This window comes from Ranitomeya imitator, chromosome 1, assembly GCF_032444005.1.
Source record: "Ranitomeya imitator isolate aRanImi1 chromosome 1, aRanImi1.pri, whole genome shotgun sequence".
In the NCBI taxonomy this organism is placed as follows: domain Eukaryota; kingdom Metazoa; phylum Chordata; class Amphibia; order Anura; family Dendrobatidae; genus Ranitomeya; species Ranitomeya imitator.
Window position 1 is genome coordinate 725,064,547 of NC_091282.1, and position 26,712 is coordinate 725,091,258.

At 45.6% G+C, this 26,712-nt stretch overlaps 1 protein-coding gene across 1 annotated transcript in view; it reads left to right on the forward strand.

Annotated features, from left to right (window-relative positions):
- The window catches only part of RPAP1 (RNA polymerase II associated protein 1), a 151,172-nt gene that overhangs the window by 37,782 nt on the left and 86,678 nt on the right, over positions 1-26,712 (forward strand). Inside the window, exons 6-10 of the mRNA XM_069732537.1 lie at positions 1,475-1,630; positions 6,974-7,150; positions 18,773-18,888; positions 19,024-19,122; positions 25,959-26,060. Coding sequence (XP_069588638.1) covers positions 1,475-1,630; positions 6,974-7,150; positions 18,773-18,888; positions 19,024-19,122; positions 25,959-26,060 — 650 coding nt within the window. The remainder of the gene's footprint in view (positions 1-1,474; positions 1,631-6,973; positions 7,151-18,772; positions 18,889-19,023; positions 19,123-25,958; positions 26,061-26,712) is intronic.

Genomic DNA, 26,712 nt, shown 5'->3' on the forward strand with positions numbered 1-26,712 from the left:
ACTAGTCACTGGGCGATCTGAATTCTGGGACCCTCACAATACCTAGTGCAGCCCTCGACTTTCTCTGGAAGCTCCACCGACAGTGAATGAAGCAGTTGGACACACGCGTGAGTGTCACTCCATGCAGACGGAGTATAACAGAGCGTCATTCTCTGGATCAGTAAGTTATCTTCTATCCAATGAATAGTTGATGACTTATCCAACTTTGTAAAAAAAACCTTTAAAGGGAATCTGTCAGTAGGTTTTTGCTATGGAATTTAAAAGCAGCTTGATGTAGGGGCAGATACACTCATTCCAGTGATGTGCCACTTACTGGACTGCTTGGTGCAGTTTTGATAGAATTCCTGTTTTTTCTGCTGTACATGTAGCAGTACTTAGAATGCTGATTTGTGTATAACTCCGCCCACACCATTGATTGGCAGCTTGCTGACAGTGTAATTAGTGGTGGGTGGGGGCGGGGTTACACAGATTAGCTGGACTGTGTGGCACATGGCACCTAGTCCTGCAGTGATAATCTCCTGCTGATAAAATACTGATATCAAATCTATAGCAAGCAGCTGAGCAAGTGACACATCCCTGGAATTAGGGTCTCTACACCTACATTATTCTGCACTCAGATTAAATGGCAAAAATCTGCTGACCGATTCCCTTTAAAGACATTGTATCACAACTGGCATTTACAGCATATTCACGTGATACAGAATAAATGTCTAAGGCTGGGTTCATACTGCGTTTTAGGCGTCCGTTAGACTGACTACATTACACCGCGGCATAACACGGTGTAACGCAGTCCGTTAACGCGCCATTGAGTCCAATGTCAGACTCATCGCTAGCGCAGGCCCACAATGGGCGTGTGCGCTAGCGATGTGCTGTCATTGAGTGAAGGACCCTGGGACGCAAGCTGCAGCGTTTCCGGGTCCGTCACTGCTAGTGCACATAGAGCATCTGCTAGCTCTATCTGCGCTAGCGCGATGTCATGCCGGCACTTTCGTTAACAGCAGCCTGTTAACACATATGTTGAACAGGCTGCTGTTAACGCAATGTGAACCCAGCCTTATAGATGTGTTTCCAAAGTCTGTGGACCAGCATTTATTTCCAGAATGGGGGATCAGGGAAATGTTGCCCCAGAAGCAGTCATACATATGGCATGCTCTCTGTTGACGGCTAAGAGTATACAAAAAAAAAAACCCTTGGAACTCACTTTTTCCTGCTGCCTTTTTTGTATGTATACACCCTCAATAGCTATATAGAGCAGAGCCATTAAGTGAAAGTTATTAGATATTGATGCAAAGGATGGGATGATTATAAAACTATTCGGGGACTGCAGACAGGTAGAATGTCATACATTGAAAAAGCACGTATAGATTTATTCATAGATCAGATTACATTTGCCTTTCTTTAACTTGCAGTAAGAATAAACTTTATTATAAAAAGGTCACCTTTCCTGATATGATTTTGTGCTTTTATATTTCAGGTGTAGACAAGTCCTGTTTGGTTACGGGGGAAGGTCTCCGTGGCTCTACAGGACATGGAGAAGCGGAGAGGATACATCAAGAAAATGTGGAGAAACTGAAGGCGTTTTCCCAAGAAGAGATACTTCAGGAACGCGACAGACTGATGTCACAGCTCGGTGAGAACATTGGAGCGTCGCTGTTCTGTGATTTCAACTAACAGATATGATTCATGAAGTACAGAAGAACCAAAATGTCTGGTGGTCTGTAGAATAGGATACACCAGAAACAATTGGTACTGCATTCATCCTGTAGATATGCCATGAAATGTCCATACTAGTACTGCGCCGTACTAGTACTGCGCATGTCGTGTCTCCCCCTTTGATGTGTAGATAATAAGTGACTGGCACACTCCAGACGTGTTGTGATGCAAAATTGGGGTTTATTATACATACATTAACACAAATGTTTCGGTCGTAACTGGACCTTCATCAGTGTGCTAAAGAAAAATACATACAAAGGGAGTGATATCCAAAACATAAAGGATCAAAAATATACAAAATAAACATAAACAGAATATAATCAACAAACAAAATTATATACAACACAAAAGGTCATGTTTACAGAAAAAATTGATAATAACATCCTAGGAGGACCGTCAAAACAAAATTTGCTGAGAAATGGATGCTGGAAAAAATCGAACAATTATGTGTAGGTCTGGTGACACGGAAGAGGGAGCAAGAGGAAGGAGGTTTAGAAAGGTGGTGGTGAGAGACACATTGTGCCGTAAGGTAAGGCTGGAACGGTTAACCTACCTAGATAACTAGTATGTTGAAGGAGCCCCATTGGTTGAAACTAAATTGCATCTGAGGGGAAATTAAATGCAAATACAAATGAACCTGTGTGTGCCTAGATGGGCCAAAACGTAATACTATAAGGCTTTATGTGTCATATAAGATGGTTACATACCAGAAACTAACCTGGAGCTATATGGAATTCAGGTGATAATATCGGTCCATGGACACAGGGGAATATGGCCCAGGTGGTGCTATCTGCAGGGGAGATTGGTACAATATAGATTGTGTCTGTGAGCCACTAGGTCATGTAGGTATATGGTACCTACCAGAAGAGAAGCCTGAAGGTATATAGATCCCAGCAGGTGAGAACAATCTGCAGATGCAGGGCGGTGTATCACAGGTAACGCTATCTGTAGGCAGGATAGGTAAGGTATATAAGGTATATAATGGCGCTAGTGAGCAATAAAATGATTAGCGTATGTAGTACACAGGACTTACCCCCCCAGTAGATATGAAACCATGCGGAGTCGCCGCTGCTGTGGGCTAAGAGGGAGGTATGCGCTGTCTGTACAGGGAGAGTATAAGCAGACATTGTATAAGGGGGATATCGCCCTGTACTGCTAGGACAGAGAGCATGCAATGTGTGGAACTTACCAGCCTGATGAGTGGAGGGAGCACGCGGTATCGTTTGTGTTACTGTATGTATAATAAACCCCAATTTTGCATCACAACACGTCCGGAGTGTGCCAGTCACTTATTATCTATATATTGAGGCTTGGGAACCTATGACCGTGCACCTCCTTCCTTTGGCTGTGCTGAACATTTTCTATATCCCCCTTTGATGTGGGCTCCGGCGGTGAGCCCACATCAAAGTCGCGTCATGTCAGCTGGTTTCTACAGCTGACATGTGCGCGCAATAACAGCAAGTGAAATCGCGATTCACCCGCCACTATTAATCTGTCAAATGCTGACAGCGGCATTTAACTACCGCTTCCGACCGCGCGGCCAGAAATGAGCGCATCGCCGACCCCCATCACATGATCGGGGGTCGGCGATGCATCAGGATGGTAACCATAGAGGTCCTTGAGACCTCTATGGTTACTGATGCAGGCCTGCTCTGAGCGCCACCCTGTGGTCGGCACTCATAGCAAGCCTGCAATTCAGCTCAGCTACATAGCAGCTAATCCGATCCAGTGGTGCCAGCTTCTAGCTTTCATGGAAAGCATACACCAAATATGGATCAGACCAACGGATACAAAAGATAGCAGGGAATATTAAAATATATAATTTTATTGTTGTGCAACAGCAGCCAAAACAAAAATAAAAATTAAGATATTACATAGAATATAAAATATATATATATATATATATATATATATATATATATATATATATACATATATAATACATGTGTACTTGTATTAATTTTTGGGCACATAAAAAACCTCAACTATAAATTAAATGGGCAGGTCAAAAAAATATAATAATATATAACACTATATGATCTGGATATCCCAGTAAGTGAAAAGCAAGCAATATATGTTAAAAAATGAAAGAGTATATTAAAAAAAATATATATATATCTATATCTGTCCACAGAATGACTAGCACATACAGATATCACTGGCTAAAACGTGCTAGGTGTAAATAAAAAGTGGGAGGACCTTATAGGAAAGTGCACTGTGCTAGTACACAATATTACGTGTGAAAGCTCACATACAGCCAATGTTGCAAAAGAAAAGTGCAGCGTGCTATTTATAATAAGATATGCCAGATACACCATGTACTGTCCATTCAGGACAGTGATGAATATATGAATAAACAGATACTACTCACTATCAAAGACTGGGGGGATATCACCAGGACCGCCAAAATGTGTAAGGATGTGCACATCACATAGTGAGTAGTATCTGTTTATTCATATATTCATCACTGTCCTGAATGGACAGTACATGGTGTATCTGGCATATCTTATTATAAATAGCACGCTGCACTTTTCTTTTGCAACATTGGCTGTATGTGAGCTTTCACACGTAATATTGTGTACTAGCACAGTGCACTTTCCTATAAGGTCCTCCCACTTTTTATTTACACCTAGCACGTTTTAGCCAGTGATATCTGTATGTGCTAGTCATTCTGTGGACAGATATAGATATATATATATTTTTTTTTAATATACTCTTTCATTTTTTAACATATATTGCTTGCTTTTCACTTACTGGGATATCCAGATCATATAGTGTTATATATTATTATATTTTTTTGACCTGCCCATTTAATTTATAGTTGAGGTTTTTTATGTGCCCAAAAATTAATACAAGTACACATGTATTATATATGTAGATATATATATATATATTTTTATATTCTATGTAATATCTTAATTTTTATTTTTGTTTTGGCTGCTGTTGCACAACAATAAAATTATATATTTTAATATTCCCTGCTATCTTTTGTATCCGTTGGTCTGATCCATATTTGGTGTATGCTTTCTTTGTTCTTGTAGTGGTGTCACTATAAATCTTTGACACAGGTGGTGACTGGGTATAGTAGTGATACTGTGCATAGGGCATACCCACTATTCAGTGATAATATTGTGTATATATATATATATACCTGGTATTTTCTCCTGTGTTTCTTCTATAGCTTTCATGGAGGCTATTGAAGCATGGCAAAAGTAAAAAAAAAAATGTTTTTTAAAATGTGAAAAAAATATATAAAAGTTTAAATCACCCCCCTTTCGCCCCATCCAAAATAAAACAATAAAATAAATTAATCAAGCCTTCACATATTTGTTATTGCCGCTTTCAGAATTGCCCAATCTATTAATAAAAGAAAGCATTAACCTGATCTCTAAACGGTGTAGCGAGAAAAAAATTATAAATGCCAGAATTACGTTTTTTTTGGTCGCCGCAACATTTCATTAAAATGCAATAACGGGCGATCAAAAGAACGTATCTGCACAAAAGTGGTATCATTAAAAACGACATCTCGGCACGCAAAAAGTAAGCCCTCACCTGACCCCAGATCTCGAAAAATGGAGACACTATGGGTATCGGAAAATGGCGCTTTTTTTTAGCAAAGTGTTTAATTTTTTTTCACCACTTAGATAAAAAATAACCCAGACATGTTAGGTGTCTATGAACTCGTAATGACCTGCAGAATCATAATATCACATTTAGTGAAGCTAGCAAAAAAGCCAATCAAAAAACAAGTGTGGGATTGCACTTTTTTTGCAATTTCACCGCAATTTTTTTTCCCGTTTTCTAGTACAAAACATGGTAAAACCAATGGTGTCGTTCAAAAGTACAACTCGTCCCGCAAAAAATAAGCCCTCACATGACCATATTGACAGAAAAATAAAAAAGTTATGGCTCTGGGAAGGAGGGGAGTGAAAAACGAACACAAAAACGAAAAAGGGCCGCGGCGGGAAGGGGTTAAAGAAATTGTCACCTTTCAGAAAATGATGGTCGATACATATTTAAAAAAACAGACTTTGCTTTACTTGCCCTACCTGGGTCCAGCAAAAGCTCTCTACTGCTGTCCCTATCTCTACCGTTTATGTGCAGCGTTGGAGTCACGTCGACACCACTGCATACAATCACTTGAGTTCAGCTGCTCGTGCGGTGTGCACGAGCAGAGACAGTGAGCTCGATGATTGATTGCATTTCTCTCAAAGAGATGCCACCGCTGCAGTCAAGCAACAAAAACGTGGTAGCGTTGGATCTGAGATGGGCAAGTAAATCTGTTTGTTTTTCAGCTTTCACACTGTTTTCACCAGGTTCAGTGGTCCTGTTGGGGCTTATTTCTGAACCCCCTGCAAAATGAGATTTGGGCATATGCGCCAACAGTGCCATTGACTATAATAGTTTAGAAGGAGTCACTGTGTGCTCTGTCATGCATCATTTTCAAGCATATGTATAGATACGGCGGTGACTCTGTCTGCACCCTTATAGGCAATGGCACGGTTAGCGCATACTCCTGAATCTCGTTTTGTAGGGAATTCGGAATTTACCCTGACGGGACCACTGAACGTGGCGAAGAACGTTGTGTGAAAGCACCCTAACTCAGAGTTTGGCTTCTTTAATCCTGGCAAGCCTTTCAGGTGAAGTACTTCAAAGTTCCTATTGTAAATAAAGGTATGCTATAAATCATTTTTCAGTAATGAGCAGATCCTACTTGAATATTTAAAGGGGTTGTCCGTGATTTAAAAATAAAATATATATTAAAGACAGAGAATTTGCTAAAATATAAAAAATCCCATGCTGCTCTAGCTCTCCCCGTTTGGAGGTCTCACCGGTGTTGGTTACAGACACTGCAGTGATGACGTGATCACCATGAGCATGTGGCCTCTGACTGCATGTACAGCTCGAGACTGCTGAGACCAGTGATTGCCTGCGATGGTCGTATGCTCATGGTTGGCCCATCATCACTCCAAAAGGGACCACTAATGAAGCTGTAAGAATTAATAAGATTGTTTTTTTTTTTTTTATTCTAGCACATTTTCTGCCTTTGGATTTTTTTTTTAGATTCCTGGATGATCTTTGTCACTTGTAGTACCACTGACTGTAATTTCATTTAGACGTGTCTATGGAAAGCTTCCTCTGATGACTGTAATTTGCTTAGTTGAGTGTGGCCTAGAAAGGAGATAATAGTTAGAGAATAAAAATAAACTTCGCTATTTGCTGAAAAATATGTAAAAATAATGTTTCTGTTTTCCACAAGACCCCACGCTGGTTGCATTCCTGAGATCGAAGAGGGCGAACCAGACCACCCAAGAGAATACAAACTCAGCAGGGGAGCCCCTAACGGTCAATAAGGAACATCCTCCTCATCCAACAGTGACAGATTCATGTGAACAGGCTTCTAGGAAGGATGAGGAAAACCCAAGTCTGCTGTCAGGTAATCAATCACTCTCCGGACAGGGCCTCCGCAAAGCGGATCAATAGCACTAAATACTGGGGATGAGCTCAGCAGAAAATGGCAATGCGTTCATTGTGAATGATAGGTTGCATTCTCTCTAAATATGATAGCAGCTTCCGTATTACTCCTAATGAGTACCTTTAATGTCAAGGTAAAGAAGGATTCAATTGGAGACACCATAGATCTGTCCAGTGTGTTGCTGAGCTGTAGTTTTCTCGTCATTTCCTAGTAGTTATTAAGAAATGTTTATAGAAACATTATTGTTAATGTGGCTTTTGTGTATATTGCAGTTTGTCCTTTTCTTATATGGTGTAGTATCTGTGCTGTAGCTGCAGATGTTGCTGACATGAGACTTGGACAATCCACATATTGCTTTGGGTTTTATGTCTTTGGGCGCGTTTTAGGTAAATAATATGAGCGATGACTTACCCTCTCCTGCTCCAGTGATGTTCTCTCTCTCGCCCCTCTAGGTCTTTGTTTACCGGCTGCAACACTGCCATTTAACTTCTAGCGCTGGTGACTGCTGCAGCCAATCACTGGGTTCAGATGTGATGTCAAAGTACTTGGCATGACACTATAATAAGTAGGTGCAGGGATGCAGCAACACAAATGCTGCAGAGCAGGGATTAACTATACTTCTTTCTCGCCTCATTGGGGGACACCGGTAACCATGGATGTGTGCTGTTGTCACTAGGAGGCTGACACTATGCAAATAAAGAAGAAGTAACTCCTCCCCGGCAGTATACACCCTCCGACAGGCACCAGGCAGCTCCGTTTTTGCTTAGTGTCTGTAGGAGGCGGACCTGGATCTAACACCAGATCCGCATTTCTTTTACAGGGATTTGTTGTGTGTTATTAACAATTTCTCCTTTCTTTTTCAGATATTTTCTTCAGGTTAACAGGGTGCAGTTTTTTCTCACCCTGTTTTCCCCACTTTGAGCGACCGAGAGAGCAGTGTGGTATCACCCACATCGCACCCTCTCGGACCCGCTGGGCAGGACTTTGTACCCTATTCGGGCGTTCAGGGTGACCTCTTCTCGGTGGCCAGTCCTGCCCGTTTCCCCTCCTCATCCCTCTCCTCGGAGTGGGCTGAGAGGAAGACGGCGGTCACTTCCAGTGACCCTCTCCCCCTGTTTAGGGGTTGACGCCGTCTTCTGCGCCGGAGTTCGTGGCGCGAGAAGGAGGACTTCATTCCAGGACCCTCTCATCTGGCAATGGATCCTGATGCGTTCCTCAACATCAGGTAGGGAATCTTCAAGCAACATGTAGCGGGAAGCTCAGGATGATCCCCCCCTGCCCTGCAAGTGATCTCTTAAAGGGCCTCTGCCGGGGGGGACATTATGTGGAATCTCTTGTTTCTACAGTCGCTTATATCGCCGCATGGCAGGCATCTTTTATTTTCCCCCTTCTTATTCAAACCTGCGGTCGCGCGCCATTTTTTTCTGGCTTCATGCGGCTTTTCGGCGCCAGGCCGACCACGCCCCCTTGCGGCGCCCTGCATTCCCGCGTCCAGGAGTCCAGCGTTCTCGGGTGCGTTCCTTCTCCCCCTTCGGGTGTTGTGCACGCCCACCTCGTTGCGTTGTTCCCGCGCTCCACAGCAACTTCCTCTTCCTGCCAGCGTCTCCTGCACACCGCGTGGGACACGAGGATCTCGGGGAACACAGGCACAGACTCCTGTGACTACCGCTTCGCTGTCCTGTTCGCAGGCTCAGCACTACTGCTCTCTCGACCTCTACTCCTCCCGGCAGTACTTCTCCGCACCTGGACAAGGTAATATCTCTACCTATGTCCGACCCCGCTCCAGGCCTTTCAACTACGGTCATCCACTACACCTGCGCCCACTGTAAGAAAAAGTGGGCTTCAGGTCAGCCTTCTCCTTTCTGCCTGTCCTGCGTTCCTCCCATCATGTCCGGCCCTCAGGAAGCTCCTAGGTCTCGGGATGAGTGCACCCCCCTCCCCCGGAGTGGGCTGTTGCAATGTCTCAATCGGTGTCTGACCTGACTAAAGTGTCTCAGTCCCTGGTCCAGGCACTTGAACGTATCCCACTTCTCTCTCATGCCACCAGTGCCACAAACGCCTCACATGGCGATTCGCTCGCATCTGTCCAAGACTCTCACAGAGGCAGACTTGAGAAAAGAGACAGAAAAAGGACCTTTTCTAGATCCTCTTCCAGTTCCCCGACCACACCAGGATACCCCTATCTGCCTGTTCCCCCTCCTTGCAGGCGGCCGTCGGGTCTGACCTAACCTCTCAGTCGGAATCTGACTCCGATGCAAATCAGACTTCTGGAACACAGGATATGGTCGATAGCCTTATTTCAGCTATTATTCAGACGCTTGAACTTAAGGAGGATGAAGCAAGCTCACAGGACGTCTCTGTTGCGTTTAAACGGATTAAACGTCCCTCTAGGGTTTTTCCTAATCACAGGGAGTTCAACAACACTATCTCTACACACTGGGAAATCCCTGGTAAGCGTTTCCCTGGCAGGAAACGGCTAGACGTTTTATAACCTTTTCACTCCGACCTTGTCAGTAAATGGTCCGAGTCTCCTAAGGTCGACCCGCCTGTGTCCAGACTATCCTCTCAGACGGTTCTGTCTATTCCGGACGCGGCTTCTCTTAAGGACCCCACGGACAGGCAAATCGAGGCGTTAGCCAAATCGGCTTTTGAGGCTTCTGGAGCTTCCTTCTGTCCTAGTTTCGCCACTTCATGGGTAGCGAAAGCTGTGTCAGCCTGGGCCAAGACCCTGCGCAGAGGCATTTTGGCCTCTGCTCCTGCTGAGGAACTGTCGGATTTAGCAGATCAGATTTCTCTTGCGGGTAAATATCTCTTGAATGCCTCCCTTGATGCGGCGGCCTGCTCGGCTAGGGCTAACAGTAACATTGTGGCCATTCGCCGGGTTCTTTGGCTAAAAGCGTGGAACGCAGATCCCGCTTCTAAAAAATCCCTCACTGGTCTGCCCTTCCAGAGTTCTAGACTCTTTGGCACACAGTCGGATCAAATGATGTCGGACGCTAAGGGTGGGTAAGAGTACCTCCTTACCCCAGTCCAAGCCTAAACGTTCCTTCAACAGGAGGGGCCCCCAGTCCTATCGGTCCTTCGCTTCCACAGGAAACCCTAACCAGGACCGCTCTTCCTCACAAGGAGACCGGAGGAAGCCTTCCTTCAGGCCTCCCCCGCGCTGGAGAGCTAAGAGCCACCGCTCAAAGCCATCTGGACCTCGTGACCTCAGGTTTTCTAATAAATGACGGGTCGCCCCCACCTGGAAATCCCTCCAGGGTGGGAGGCCGGCTTCTTCTGTTCTCAGAACTTTGGCTATCGGTAGTCGACGACGCCTGGGTCAGGGAGATCGTCTCTTCAGGCTACAAGATAGAAATTTCTTCGCCCCCAGGAAGACGTTTCCTGCTTTCTCGTCCTCTCAAACAGCCCTCCCATCTCCCAGGGCTTCTCCAGGCCATCGATTCGCTACTCGCCTCAGGAGTCGTAGTTCTGGTTCCTTATCGCGAGCGGTTTTCAGGTTTTTACTCGAACCTGTTCGTGGTTCTAAAGAAGGACGGCTCTCTCCGTCCAATTTTGGATCTTAAGCGGTTGAACCGCCATCTCCGGATTCGGCGCTTCAGGATGGAATCTCTATGCTCGGTGGTTGTGTCCATGGAAACGGGAGAGTTGCTGTGTTCCGTGGACATCTGGGATGCGTACCTACACATTCCGATTTGCGTACGGCATCAGAGATTCCTCCGGTTCACGATCCAAGAACATCATTACCAGTTCACGGCTCTCCCTTTCGGTCTGGCGTCTGCTCCCAGGGTCTTTACGAAGGTCATGGCAGCTGTCATGGCCATTCTGCGTTCAAAGGGGATTCTGGTAAATCCATACCTCGACGACCTCTTGATCAAGGGTTCATCCCATCGGGAATGTAACCAAAGCCTCCAGCTTACTCTGGACACGCTTCTTCGCCTCGGCTGGATAATCAATTGCCAGAAGTCTTCCTTGATTCCAACCCAGCGTCTGGAGTTCCTGGGCATGGAACTCGACACCTCTCAGGCTCAGGTCTTCCTCCCCAAGGAGAAGTTCCTTTCTCTTCATCGGGGTGTCAGAGCACTAACGGGCCCGAACCCTCTGTCCATCCGCCTTGCCATGAGGGTTCTGGGGAAAATGGTCGCTTCTATCGAAGCGGTCCCCTATGCCCGGTTCCACTCTCGTCCCCTCCAGCTGGCCCTTCTGTCTGCGTGGGACAGGAACCCACTTTCCCTGCATCGCCCGTTTCGCCTCTCTCCCAGGGTGAAACAGTCTCTCTCTTGGTGGACGCTGTCCGCCTCCATTCTGCGCGGGAGGTCATTTCTCCCTCCCCGCTGGCAGGTCATCACCGACCCCAGCCTCCTCGTTTGGGGAGCGTTTTTTCTCCACCTCACGGCTCAGGGCCGCTGGACTGCTCGCCTCCCCATCAACCTCTTGGAAATCAGAGCCATCTTCCTAGCCCTCATCCGCTGGGAGTCTCTCCTCTCAGGAAATCCGGTCCGCATTCAGTCGGACAACGCCACAGCCGTGGCTTACATAAACCATCAGGGAGGGACTCGCAGTCTTGACTGAAGTGGCAAAAATTCTGCGTTGGGTGGAGGGCCACGTTCCCTCTCTATCAGCCGTCCACATCCCATGGGTGATAATTGGGAAGCCGACTTTCTAAGTCGCCAGGGCATCATGGCGGGTGAGTGGTCTCTTTTTATCTCAATCTTCAGCCTGATTTGCCAGCGGTGGGGCGTCCCAGACGTCGACTTAATGACCTCCCGGGCAAGCCACAAGGTTCCCCAGTACGTTTCCAGATCTCGGGATCCGATGGCCATCGGATTCGATGCTCTCGTGATCTCGTGGGCCCAGTTCCGGATGCCCTATCTGTTCCCACCCCTCCCCTTGATCCCAAGGGTCGTAAAAAAGATCAAGTCAGAAGAGGTCCCCGTACTCTTGGTAGCTCCAGATTGGCCTTGCAGGGCCTGGTATGCGGAACTGGTGAACATGCTATCGGACGTTCCGTGGAGGCTTCCGGATCTTTCGGACCTTCTTTCACAGCGGGCGTTGAGGCCGCGGTCCTGAAGGACACTGGTTTTTCTCACCGCGTCATCCAGACTATGATAAGAGCGAGAAAACCGGCTTCCTCGCGTATTTACCACAGATGTTGGAAGGCCTTTTTCCGGTGGTGTCAGGACAACAGTCTGTTTCCTATGACCTTTTCCCTTCCATCCCTTCTCAGTTTCCTTCAAGCGGGTCTAGATTCGGGACTTTCCCTTAGCACCTTGAAGGGTCAGATTACCGCTCTGTCCATCCTTTTTCAAAGAGACCTGGCCTCCCTTCCTCAGGTGAGGACCTTTTATTCAGGGGGTCGCTCATATAGCTCCCCCTTATCATCCTCCTGTCGAGTCTTGGGATCTCAACCTCGTGTTAGACGTCCTCCAGCCTGCGCCCTTTGAACCGATTCAGGACATTTCCTTCTCGCTTCTATCCTGGAAGGTGGCCTTTTTGGTCGCCATCACCTCCATTAGAAGAGTGTCGGAGCTGGCGGCATTATCCTGTCGTTCTCCCTTTCTGTTCCTGCACCAGGACAAGGTGGTTCTTCGGCCGGTTCCTTCTTTTCTACCAAAGGTAGTTTCGGCCTTTCACATCAATGAGGACATCGTCCTCCCTTCATTGTGCCCTTCCCCGGTTCATCCCTTGGAGAAATCTCTTCACAAGTTGGATGTGGTCAGGGCTATCTGGATTTATCTCTCCAGAACTGCTTCTTTTCGTCAGGCCGATCCTCTGTTTATCGTCTCGGAAGGGCGGTGAAAGGGGCTCCCCGCCTCCAAGCCCACAATTGCTCGTTGGATCCTTTCAGCGGTTCTGGAGGCATACCGTGTCCAAGACAAACGGCCTCCTTCGGGAGTGAAGGCTCACTCTACCCAGCTTCCTGGGCAGTGCGTCACCAAGCTTCGGCCTCGCAGGTTTGCAAGGCCGCAACGTGGTCATCCTTTCACACCTTTGTAAAATTCTACAATGTGCATACTCAGGCTTCTGCGGACGCTAGCCTGGGTAGGAGGATACTGCAGGCGGCGGTTTCTCACCGGCCGACCTAACTCCTCTTTTTCTACAGAATATCCCACCCTAGGGACTGCTTTTGGATGTCCCATGGTTACCTGTGTCCCCCAATGAGGCGAGAAAGAAAGAGGGATTTTTGGTTCTTACCGTAAAATCTCTTTCTTGGAGCCTTCATTGGGGGACACAGTACCCTCCCTTGAAGTTGTACCGTGTTGGCCAACGTGCCGTTGTTGTGGGTTGATACATAGGTTGAGTTTTATATTACCTGTTCCTACTACTGCTTTTGCACCAACTGAGTTGCCTGGTGCCTGTCGGAGGGTGTATACTGCCGGGGAGGAGTTACTTCTTTATTTGCATAGTGTCAGCCTCCTAGTGACAGCAGTATACACCCATGGTTACCTGTGTCCCCCAATGAAGGCTCCAAGAAAGAGATTTTACGGTAAGAACCAAAAATCCCTCTTTAACCCCTTTCTGACATCGGACGTACTATCCCGTCCATGTGGGGTGGGCCCCTATGACCATGGACAGGATAGTACGTCCAGCGCGATCGGCGGCGCTCACGGGGGGAGCGCCGCTGATCGCGGCCGGGTGTCAGCTGTTTATCGCAGCTGACATCCGGCACTATGTGCCAGGAGCGGTCACGGACCGCCCCCGGCACATTAACCCCTGGCACACCGCGATCAAAGATGATCGCGATGTGCCGGCGGTACAGGGAAGCTTCCCGCAGGGAGGGGGCTCCCTGCGGGCTTCCCTGAGCCCCCCGCAGCAACGCGATGTGATCGCGTTGCTGCGAGGGTCTCACCTCCCTCCCTGCTCCCTCCAGCCCCGGATCCAAGATGGCCGCGGATCCGGGTCCTGCAGGGAGGGAGGTGGCTTCACAGAGCCTGCTCAGAGCAGGCACTGTAAAGGCTGCAGCGCTGCATGTCAGATCAGTGATCTGACAGAGTGCTGTGCACACTGTCAGATCACTGATCTGTGATGTCCCCCCCTGGGACAAAGTAAAAAAGTTAAAAAAAATTTCAAATGTGTAAAAAAAAATAAAAAAAAATATTCCAAAATAATGAAAAAAAAAAAAAATATTATTCCCATAAATACATTTCTTTATCTAAATAAAAAAAAAAAAAACAATAAAAGTGCACATGTTTAGTATCGCTGCGTCCGTAACGGCCCGACCTATAAAACTGGCCCACTAGTTAACCCCTTCACTAAACACCGTAAGAAAAAAAAAAAAAAAAAAACGAAGCAAAAAACAACGCTTTATTATCATACCGCCGAACAAAAAGTGGAATAACACGCGATCAAAAAGACAGATATAAATAACCATGGTACCGCTGAAAACGTCATCTTGTCCCGCAAAAAACGAGCCACCATACAGCATCATCAGCAAAAAAATAAAAAAGTTATAGTCCTGAGAATAAAGCGATGCCAAAATAATTATTTTTTCTATAAAATAGTTTTTATCGTATAAAAGCGCCAAAACATTAAAAAATGATATAAATGAGGTGTCGCTGTAATCGTACTGACCCGAAGAATAAAACTGCTTTATCAATTTTACCAAACGCGGAACGGTATAAACGCCTCCCCCAAAAGAAATTCATGAATAGCTGGTTTTTGGTCATTCTGCCTCACAAAAATCGGAATTAAAAGCGATCAAAAAATGTCACGTGCCCGAAAATGTTACCAATAAAAACGTCAACTCGTCCCGCAAAAAACAAGACCTCACATGACTCTGTGGACCAAAATATAGAAAAATTATAGCTCTCAAAATGTGGTAACGCAAAAAATATTTTTTGCAATAAAAAGCGTCTTTCAGTGTGTGACGGCTGCCAATCATAAAAATCCGCTAAAAAACCCGCTATAAAAGTAAATCAAACCCCCCTTCATCACCCCCTTAGTTAGGGAAAAATTAAAAAAATGTATTTATTTCCATTTTCCCATTAGGGCTAGGGTTAGAGTTAGGGCTAGGGTTAGGGCTAGGGCTAGGGTTAGGGCTAGGGTTAGGGCTAGGGCTAGGGTTAGGGCTAGGGTTAGGATTAGGGTTAGGATTAGGGTTAGGGCTAGGGCTACAGTTTGGGTTGGGGCTAAAGTTACAGTTAGGGTTTAGATTACATTTACGGTTGGGAATAGGGTTGGGATTAGGGTTAGGGGTGTGTCAGGGTTAGAGGTGTGGTTAGGGTTACTGTTGGGATTAGGGTTAGGGATGTGTTTGGATTAGGGTTTCAGTTATAATTGTGGGGTTTCCACTGTTTAGGCACATCAGGGGCTCTCCAAACGCGACATGGCGTCCGATCTCAATTCCAGCCAATTCTGCGTTGAAAAAGTAAAACAGTGCTTCTTCCCTTCCGAGCTCTCCCGTGTGCCCAAACAGGGGTTTACCCCAACATATGGGGTATCAGCGTACTCAGGACAAATAGGACAACAACTTTTGGGGTCCAATTTCTCCTGTTACCCTTGGGAAAATACAAAACTCGGGGCTAAAACATATTTTTGTGGGAAAAAAAAAGATTTTTTATTTTCACGGCTCTGCGTTATAAACTGTAGTGAAACACTAGGGGGTTCAAAGTTCTCACAACACATCTAGATTAGTTCCCTGGGGGGTCTAGTTTCCAATATGGGGTCACTTGTGGGGGGTTTCTACTGTTTAGGTACATTAGGGGTTCTGCAAACGCAATGTGACGTCTGCAGACCATTCCATCTAAGTCTGCATTCCAAATGGCGCTCCTTCCCTTCCGAGCTCTGCCATGCGCTCAAACGGTGGTTTCCCCCAACATACGGGGTATCAGCGTACTCAGGACAAATTGGACAACAACTTTTGGGGTCGGATTTCTCCTCTTACCCTCGGGAAAATACAAAACTGGGGGCTAAAAAATAATTTTGGGGGGAAAGATTTTTTTTTTAATTTTCACGGCTCTGCGTTACAAACTGTAGTGAAACACTTGGGGGTTCAAAGCTATCACAACACATCTAGATGAGTTCCTTACGGGGTCTAGTTTCCAAAATGGTGTCACTTGTGGGAGGTTTCTACTGTTTAGGTACATTAGGGGCTCTGCAAATGCAATGTGACACCTGCAGACCATTCCATCTAAGTCCTCATTCCAAATGGAGCTCCTTCCCTTCCGAGCCCTCCCATGCGCCCAAACAGTGGTTCCCCCCCACATATGGGGTATCAGCGCACTCAGGACAAATTGGACAACAAATTGTGGGGTCGAATTTCTCCTGTTACCCTCGGGAAAATACAAAACTGGGGGCTAAAAAATAATTTTTGTGGGAAAAAATTTTTGGTTTATTTTTACGGCTCTCCATTATAAACTTCTGTGAAGCCCTTGGTGGGTCAAAGCACTCAGCACACATCTAGATAAGTTCCTAAGGGGGTCTACTTTCCAAAATGGTGTCACTTGTGGGGGGTTTCTACTGTTTAGGTACATTAGGGGCTCTGCAAACGCAATGTGACACCTGCAGACCATTCCATCTAAGTCTGCATTAAAATGGCACTCCTTCCCTTCTGAGCCCTCCCATGTGCCCAAACAGTGGTTCCCCCCACATATGGTGTATCATCGCACTCAGGACAAATTGGGCAACAAATTTTGGGATCCAATTTCTCCTGTTACCCTCAGGAAAATACAAAACTGGGGGCTAAAAAAATAATTTTTGTGGGAAAAAAATTTTGTTTTATTTTTACGGCTCTGCATTATAAACTTCTGTGAAGCACTTGGTGGGTCAAAGTGCTCACCACACGTCTAGATAAGTTCCTTAGGGGGTCTACTTTCCAAAATGGTGTCATTTGTGGGGGGTTTCAATGTTTAGGCACATCAGTGGCTCTTCAAACGCAACATGGCGTCCCATCTCAATTCCTGTCAATTTTGCTTTGAAAAGTCAAACGGCGCTCCTTCCCTTCCGAGCTCTCCCATCCGCCCAAACAGTGGTTTACCCCCACATATGGGGTATCAGCGTACTCAGGACAAATTGTACAACAACTTTTGGGGTCCAATTTCTTCTCTTACCCTTGGGAAAATAAAAAATTGGGGGCAAAAAGATAATTTTTGTGAAAAAATATGATTTTTTATTTTTACGGTTCTACATTATAAACTTCTGTGAAGCACTTGGTGGGTCAAAGTGCTCACCACACCTATAGATAAGTTCCTTAGGGGGTCTACTTTCCAAAATGGTGTCACTTGTGGGGGGTTTCAATGTTTAGGCACATCAGTGGCTCTTGAAACGCAACATGACGTCCCATCTCAATTCTTGTCAATTTTGCATTGAAAAGTCAAACGGCGCTCCTTCGCTTCCGAGCTCTGCCATGCGCCCAAACAGTGGTTTACCCCCCACATGTGGGGTATTGGCATACTCAGGACAAATTGTACAACAATGTTTGGGGTCCATTTTCTCCTGTTACCCTTGGTAAAATAAAACAAATTGGAGCTGAATTAAATTTTTTGTGAAAAAAAGTTAAATGTTCATTTTTATTTAAACATTCAAAAAATTCCTGTGAAGCACCAGAAGGGTTAATAAACTTCTTGAATATGGTTTTGAGCACCTTGAGGGGTGTAGTTTTTAGAATGGTGTCACACTTGGGTATTTTCTATCATATAGACCCCTCAAAATGACTTCAAATGAGATGTGGTCCCTAAAATAAAATGGTGTTGTAGAAATGAGAAATTGCTGGTCAACTTTTAACCCTTATAACTCCCTAACAAAAAAAAATTTTGGTTCCAAAATTTGGTTCTACCCACTGAGCCCATAGCGTATATATCTGTGGAGTAAGAGAGTAGAGCTCCCCACAAGATTCCTCTTGGCGCGGGTCTCCTTGAGCAACCGCTGTAATGATTTACCCGGCGTGCGCCTCTCTGGATATCAGCCAACACCCGGACGTCTGTACTGCCATGCTCCGTCAATCTCACGCTCCCCTGCACACCCGCCAGTTTCGGTGAGTCCCTCACTTTGTCACCCTTTTCACGCCGTGGCCTGTCGCACCCCTCTCAGTGTTTGCGGTCTGTACCTCAGCATCATTCTGGCGGGACGACCGCTTCCATTGCCGAGTAACCCATTTTACCTTACACTGACTGGCCACACCCCCTTCACCCTGGTTACTGGCTCGCTCCTGCTGAAATCTCGTTTTCCCCAGGAACAGGAGGTTCGGCCCCAGCAGCTCCGGACCCAGCACTTCAGCAGCTCTGGCAGCCCGGTCTTCCCTTAAACAACACTGCTGAGCAAAGTAATTGGTTGCAGTAGTCAAGGTACTCTGCAGTCGTGACATCACTGCTGCCGCCAGATGTTAGTAAATCTCGCAAATCCTGGCCACATTCAAATTTGGTAATTCAGGAAACTGGCAAGATGGAAAATGATATGCAAGTATTACTGCGAGAGCAGCTTTTTTCTCTCCCCAACTCAGAACGATCATTTCATTAACCAATACTTTCTATGGGCGCCCGGTAATATTTAATCTCTAGGCAGGAGGCATCTCTGGAGGCAGCGTTGTCAGATAAGACTTTTTCCACTTGTTATATGTGATCCTTTGATCCCAGTCTTTGGTTTTAGTTGGCGACCTCACAGTGAAGCCTCAGAAGGAGTGGGTGCACATGCACAGCGTGGAGTTTGACAAGTTAGAATGGACTAAGGACTTGCCGCAGATGAGACAGAAGAAAACGAAGAAGGTATTTGTTTACCTATACATTACATTTCAGTAGGTTTTCTTCTTTTGTACACATTATTTTACCTGCTTTTTATCTAACATTGGATGGCTGTATATTCATGCAATGTAATGTGAACTTATTGTATTTGTGTGCAAGGGGATGCAAGCACGATTCAGTCTGAAGGGAGACTTGATACCTCCAGATGCTGACGTCCCTACTCATCTAGGGCTGCACCACCACGGAGATGAGGCAGAGGTAATTTAATGCTTATAGCGTGGTTTTTTTTAAATTATATCTGGGAACTTTAGTTTTAGGCATTGACTGTTAAATCTCTTTTCTCTGTCGCTTAATTGGGGGACACAGGAAACCATGGGTTTATTCTTCTGCCACTAGGAGGTGGACACTATACACAAAAAGTTAATGCAATGTAGTTGTCTAAAGCCCCATGGAATAAATGGCGCTATAATAATAAATAATAATAATATTGGATACACTTTGTGGAATTTTCTTTATCAATACCTAGGCTATAGATGTTAAATTCATCCTAAAACAAATATTTTTTTCTCCTTCTTCTCATTGGGGGACACAGGACCATGGGTGTTATGCTGCTGCCACTAGCAGGCTAACACTAAGATAATACAAAGAAAGTTAGCTCCTCCTCAGCAGTGTCGGGGTCGTCACGACAATACCCTTCCTTCACCAGTCATTCCAAATCAGAATAAGAGCATTGGTACCGGAGTGAAGAATGAGTCAGACAAAAGCTGGTTCAATCTCATTGCATGCTCGTGCTTCCACACGTAGTGGCAACGTCACAGCAACTGACTTTATTTCCTAATACACAACATTATATGGTCCATTGGGGAAGGTGTGCAGAGGGCGGGGTTTAAGCAATATGTCTAGTATTCAGTCTTTCTGGTTGGTCTGACATCATCTGATGGATCTTCCCTTCTCCACGTCGCTTTAAGTATCATTTCAAGAGAAATGATACTTGGCTTCTGGAATGTGAAACTTGCTTCTTTAGCAGAATCAGAATTTAGGGCAAAGGTGAATACTGGCAGCAATGTTAAATACAGTTACATTTGCATTAGCAAGCATAAAGGGGAAAAACTTATTGTTTCACAGCATAAGTATATAAAAGTACAAAGAGTATAAAGATATATATTTTTACCTTGACAGCAGTATACACCCTCATGCTGGCTCCCAGAGAACCAGTTCATTCTTAGTGTCCGTATGAGGCACACGGGTCTGGTTTCGGACCAAAAACTGGGTTATTTTAACTTTTAATTTTTAATTCTTAAGATTGTTTACTTAGATGAAGGGGCAACGGATCCTTTCAAGGCTCTGATCTCCTTGAACCAACGATAGGCGAGCACGTGGAGTGTCGCCTCCATGTATCCTCTCCTGCAACGTGGGATGCCATGCCTGGGCTGATTTTTAGGGGCAACGGGCCCTTAAAGGGCACCGATCTTCCCACACCATCAATAGACGAGCACATGGAATGTTGCCTCCATGTATCTTCTTCTGCAGCCAGGCAAAATGCCGGACAATCAGCTCTCTCCACTCAGGAGGACTGAACCTCTTGGATGCATAGACGCACCCTGCATTTTGGATCCTTGTAGCCCCCACTGCTCCAACACTGTTTAGCGGATGAAGCAAGGAGGCCCACAGTCCCTCTCCATCTCCCTATGAAAAGGAGATGAAGCAAGGAGGCCCACGGTCCCTCTCCATCTCCCAATGAAAGGGAGAGTGGATTGAGGGTTTTTACCCCTTTATCCCTGCACCATCCAAAAATCACCAGCGACAGCAGCTGCACAACGGAAGTACCTGCATACAGCGGAGGTACCTGCAGCATCGTCCAAAGGACATCTCCAGCGTCTCTGGGTTAGCGCTGAGAAGGAGGTGGGCTCTGAGCAGTCCGGGCACAGGCAGCAGACTTTCCCTGGCGGGGGGGGGGGGGGGGGGGGGAGTTTTTTCGGGCCTAGGCAAAAATTGAGTCCCCCCCGTCTTTGGCCTTTTATAGGCCGCAGCCGTAGCTCTGCCCCTGTTCCGCCACCCGCTATGACACGATCCGGCGGCTCCACCCACTTTTCCGGCGCTTTCGATCTGTCTTCGAGGCCTCAGGTGCGGCTCTATATTTTTCCTTCCTTCGCTGCAGCGTGGGTAGCTAAAAAAATGGTTTCCTGGTCGGAGACCTTGGCTAATTCCATTCAGAGCAGTAATCTTCCTCCGGAGGCAGCGTAGCTGGCTAGTCAGATTTCTCAGGCAGGAGATTACCTGGTACACGATTCTTTAGATGCGGCCAACTGTGCGGATCTATCGACTGTAAACGCCATCACGATCAGAAGGTCTTTATGGCTCAGAATGGAAGGTGGATTCTGGGTTAAAAAAGTCTGACTTCTCTTCCTTAACAGAGTAGGTGTTTGTTTGGAGAGAAGCTGGATCAGCTTATCTTGGATGCTAGGGGGGAAAGAGCAAATTTGTTCCCCAGCAGAAGCTTAGGCATCCTTTTTGGCATCAACATCAAATCCGTTTCTGATCCTTTCGCACCAATCCGAGTTGGTCCACTAACACTACCTCTTCAGGATCAGGACGCTCACCTCGCACGAATAGAGGACCCCAGGCAACCTTTAGGTCCAATCAGCAATGGAAGGGCCAGCCAAAACATTCTGGATCTAAGGGATTTTCCACCCAATGACTCATGGGGTTATCCGGTCGACACCAGCAGGGTAGGCAGTCACCTACTTCTGTTTCACCAGGTCTGACACTCAGTCGTTCACGACGAATGGGTCAGAGACCTGGTGGCTTCCGTATGCAAAACTGATTTTTCTTCGCATCCCCCTGTTCATTTCTTTCCTTCCCGACTTCCAGCACCAAGGGCAAGGGCAAAGGGTCTTTCCTGAGCCATAGACTCTTTGCGCCGTGATGGCGTCATTGTCCCGGTTTCGGAAAACGAAAGATTCGAGGGATTTTACTCCAACCTATTTGTTGTCCCAAAAAAGGACGGAAAAGTGAGACCCATACTAGACCTCAAACTGCTAAACCGGTTTGTCAAGGTCTGTCGTTTCTGCATGGAGTCCCTGTGTTCGGTCATCACCTCAATGGAAAAAGGGGAGTCTCTAGCATCCATCGATATCTGAGATGCTTACCTGCACATCCCGATTCCCCCCCCCCCACACACCAAAAGTTCCTGCGTTTCGCGAATAGCATTTTCAATTCACGGCCTTGCCCTTCTGCCTCGTTATTGCTCCTAGGGTATTCACAAAAATCATGGTGGCTGTCATGTCCATCCTGCACTCTCGGGGCATGGTCGTCCTACCCTATCTGGACGACCTCCTTGTCAAGGGTCCGTCTTTCCACGACTGCGAGGAGTCCATTTGTATCACTTGCGATACTCTTTTACGTCTGGGTTGGCTGATAAACTTAGCCAAGTCTTCCCCCGTTCCAGCTCATCAGATATCCTTTTTAGGCATGACCTTGGACACCTCTCGAGGGTTGGTGATTCTCCCTCAAGACAAGGTCCTATCCCTTCAGCAAGGATCCCGTGCACTTTCTCAGTCATCCCCGCATTCCATCCGCTTTGCGATGAGGGTACTGGGGAAAATGGTGGCAGCGGTTCCTTTCGCACAGATGCACCTCCGTCCCCTACATCGTGCTCTTTAGCGGCTTGGAACAGGAACCCTTTCTCCCTCAACTGCCATTGCTGCCTTTCCCTGCGGGTCAGGCAGACTCTCAGATGGTGGACATTGAGTTCCTCCCTCAACCGAGGAAAGTCCTTTGTCCCGGTTCAATGGCTAGTGGTAACTACCGATGACAGTCTTCTGTGCTGGAGAGCAGTTTTATTTGTTACGTGAAGCCTGATGTTTTCTGTTGCTTTCCCACCCAGGGACTGTGTTGTGAATTCTGCTTTTGGGTTCCCTCCAGTGGTTGTAGGTGGGAATTCAGTTGTCTCTGAGTCGCAGTCCTGGCCAGGTGTATCTGCTGATTGCAGTTCTGACTGGGATATTTAGGTGTGCAGGATTCATTACTCCTTGCCAGTTGTCAATGTGTCTTGTGAAGTGTTGGATCACTTTCTGGCTTCTCTTGCTTAGCTGCCAATTCAGCAAAGATAAGTGTCTGGTTTTTGTTTCTGTGGCACACATGCAGTGTGCTTATATTCTGTGCTATTCATTTGTTTTTCTCTTGTCCAGCTTAGACTGTGTCAGTGTTTTCTCAGTCTTGTTGGATTCTCTGGAGTTGCAGATATACGCTCCACATCTTGAGTTAGATGGTGGAGTTTTTGTATTTTCTGCTGTGGATATTTTTGGAAGGATTTTTAATACTGACCGCTTAGTATCCTGTCCTATCCTTTCCTATTTAGCTAGTGTGTGCCTCATTTGCTAAATCCTTTTTCCTGCCTGTGTGTGTGTCTTTTCCTCTACTACTCACAGTCAATATTTGTGGGGGGCTGCCTATCCTTTGGGGTTCTGCTCTGAGGCAAGGTAGAATTCCTATTTCCATCTTTAGGGGTATTTAGTCCTCCGGCTGTGTCGAGGTGTCTAGGTTTTGTTAGGCTCACCCCTCGGCTTCTTCTAGTTGCGGTGTTAAGATCAGGGTTTGCGGTCAGTATAGTTACCACCTACTCCAGTGAAAGTTTTCATGCTGCTCCAAGGTCACCTGATCATAACAGGACTGCTTTGGGACGTCCCACAGTCCTGTGTCCCCCAATGAGGCAAAGGAGAAATTGGAATTTTTGTGTACTCACCGTAAAATCCTTTTCTCGGAGCCACTCATTTGGGGACACAACGCCCACCCTGTTAGCCTAATGGCTGGTGTTTTTTTCGTTAGTTTGACATGTTGTACTTTTATATGTTGTTAATGTTCTCCTACTGCTTTTGCACTGAACTGGTTCTCTAGGAGCCAGCAGGAGGGTGTATACTGCAGAGGAAGCGCTAACTTTCTTTGTATTAACTTAGTGTCAGCCTCCTAGTGGCAACAGCATACACCCATGGTCCTGTTTTCGAAAATGAGTGGCTCGGAGAAAAGGATTTTACGGGGAGTACACAAAAATCCCTATTTTTTTCTATAAAATAGTTTTTATTGTGCAAAAACGCCAAAAACGCCGAAGAATAAAGCTGTCTTAACAATTTTACTACACGCGGAACGGTATAAAAAAAAAATCCATTCCTGAATTGCTGGTTATTGTTCATTCTGTCCCCCGAAAATCGGAATAGAAAGCGATCAAAAAATGTCATGTGCCTGAAAATGGTACCAATAAAAACGTCAGCTCGTCCCTCAAAAAACAAGCCATAACATGATTCTGTTGGCCGAAATGTGAAAAAAATATAGCTCTCAAAATATGGTTATACAAAAACTAGTTTTCGCAATAAAAAGCGTCTTTTAGTGTGTGACAGCTGCCAAACATAAAAACCCTATATAAATCTGATATCTCTGTAATCGCACCGACCCGAAGAATAAAGTTGCCTAATCACTTATACTGCATGAGAAACAGTGTAAAAATTAAATAAAACCAATTCTTCACATGCTGTTGTTTTTTTTTTATTTTTATTCTGCCTCCCAAAGATCACAGTAAGGCTCGGCGCACATTTTTCCTGCGCTCTGCACTGAGCACTTGCACAGGGGTTTCTGTGTAAATCTCTGAAATACGTGATTCAGACAGAACCCGTGGTGGAAAACTCCCTATAATGAGGCTGATGGAGGCACTCTGGGCGCCATGGGACCTGAGATCCGGCGGTGTCCATCTTTTTAAGATTGCATAAAAGTGCCGTTGGCCACAGTTTTGTGCACTTCTGAAAAGGACACCACTGAACAGAGGCCAGACGGATTCCAGAGTAAATCTGCTGCCTCCTTATGGTTTCATCTGTCACGTCACTCAGAGATTTAGATGGAAACCCCAAAGCGGTCACCGTAGAGCGATGAGTAAATGTGATCCCTAACGTTATGTAAAATGTTTCCAATAAAAGTATTAACTCAATCCACAGAAAAAGCAAGTCCCCACTCAGGTCTGTAATCTGTTAACAGAAATATAGGGGGCTTCCACCTTACTGGTAGTACAAAGAATCTGGAAAAGCTAAATGGCTTCATGCCCATAGAATGTAAGTCCGCAAGGACAGGGTCCTCTCCCCTCTGTACCAGTCTGTCACTGTAAACCTGTCTACTGTAAATGATATCTATAACCCTGTATGTAACCCCCTTCTCATGTACAGCACCATGGAATTAATGGTGCTATATAAATAAATAAATAAAAAAGCTCCCCAAAAGAAATTCAGCAAATTCTGCGCTCCCAAATCGAGATGCCTCCTCCCTTCTGAGCCCCAGTGTGCCTAAACAACATATAGCGCCCACATGTTTGGCATTTGAAAGAAAACACATGGCAAAAAAGCCAAGAAAAACGACCAAAACAGTCCAGTATGCGTATAAAAGTGAAAATACTTTATTAATATATAATAGTAATAAGGACAAAAAAAAGCCATCAGGCCAAGAGATGACATGCAATACATGAAACCAACATGACAATGGTAAAAAAACGGCAGGTGTGCACACATGCCAGAACCACACAACACAAAATAATAATGCAAAAAAGTCTCCCCGTCACAATATGGCGGTATAAGAGAGGGTGCCCAAAGGGATATAATCACACAGCTAGCAGAGTAGATAATGCTCCGAGAATCAGAGCAGCATGATGTATCAGCAAGAGAAATAGACAGTATGCATGTTGGAAATAATACCTTATTTGTAAACGGCACCAATGTGGGGGTTCCTGGGATGTGTGCACACACCCCAACGCACGTTTCGGATGTTATCCTTCCTCAGGGGGCACATTGGTGCCGTTTACAAATAAGGTATTATTTCCAACATGCATACTGTCTATTTCTCTTGCTGATACATCATGCTGCTCTGATTCTCGGATTCTAGCTACTCTGCTAGCTGTGTCAGTTATAGGAAAAATTTTCCACTTATAGCTGATAATTTTGCCATCTTTATAACACTTCATTCAGATCACTCATTGTGCAAATCTACAGAGTCTCTTTGGTTACCAATAGTATTTTCTGAGCTCTTAGTCGCTGACTAATAATTTGTATTTTACCTTACAGAGAGCTGGTTACTCACTTCAAGAGCTTTTCCATCTTTCTCGCAGCCAGTTCATACAACAGAGAACTCTGTCCTTGCAGGTTCTTGGACGTATTGTAAAGAAGGTAAGGCAGTGTAAGACTTGACCGTACACGTAATATACGCAATTTGGCCGACATCTGTATCCTCCGACGTTCACATAAGCATGATCAACCAGAAGTTTATTTCAGTGGTAAAAATGATAAAAACTGCTGTGCAGGCAAAATAATTGTCGATTGATATTTGCTCGTTTGTCATTAATTTCCAGCACAAAAATGATAGTTTCTCTTTATAGGGGGACACAGGAAACCATGGGTGTATGCTGTTGTCACTACTAGTCTCGAACTAAGCAAAAAAAAAGATATCTCCTTCTCAGTAGTATACACCCACAGACTGGCACAAAACAAATTCATTTAAGCTTAGTGTCAGTAGGAGGCAGACATGGGTTTGGACCCAGGCCCTTTTCTACCTTAGGTTTCCTTGTTGTGTTTTATTAAACTTTTTTCCTTTGTTTTTCAGATTATGTTTTTGAGATTCTGCTGGTGTAAGTAAGTTCCAGGTTAGGAAGCATTTGGATATTTTATATCCTTTTGGTCCCGACCTCCTCAACAAATGGGCATAGGTTGTGGACCCTGCCTTTCTCGCCTGTCTACCAACACCATCTTCTCACTCCCAGATGGGTCATCCCTCAAAGATTCTACTGATAAGCACATTGAAGCCTTAACCAAATCCACCTTT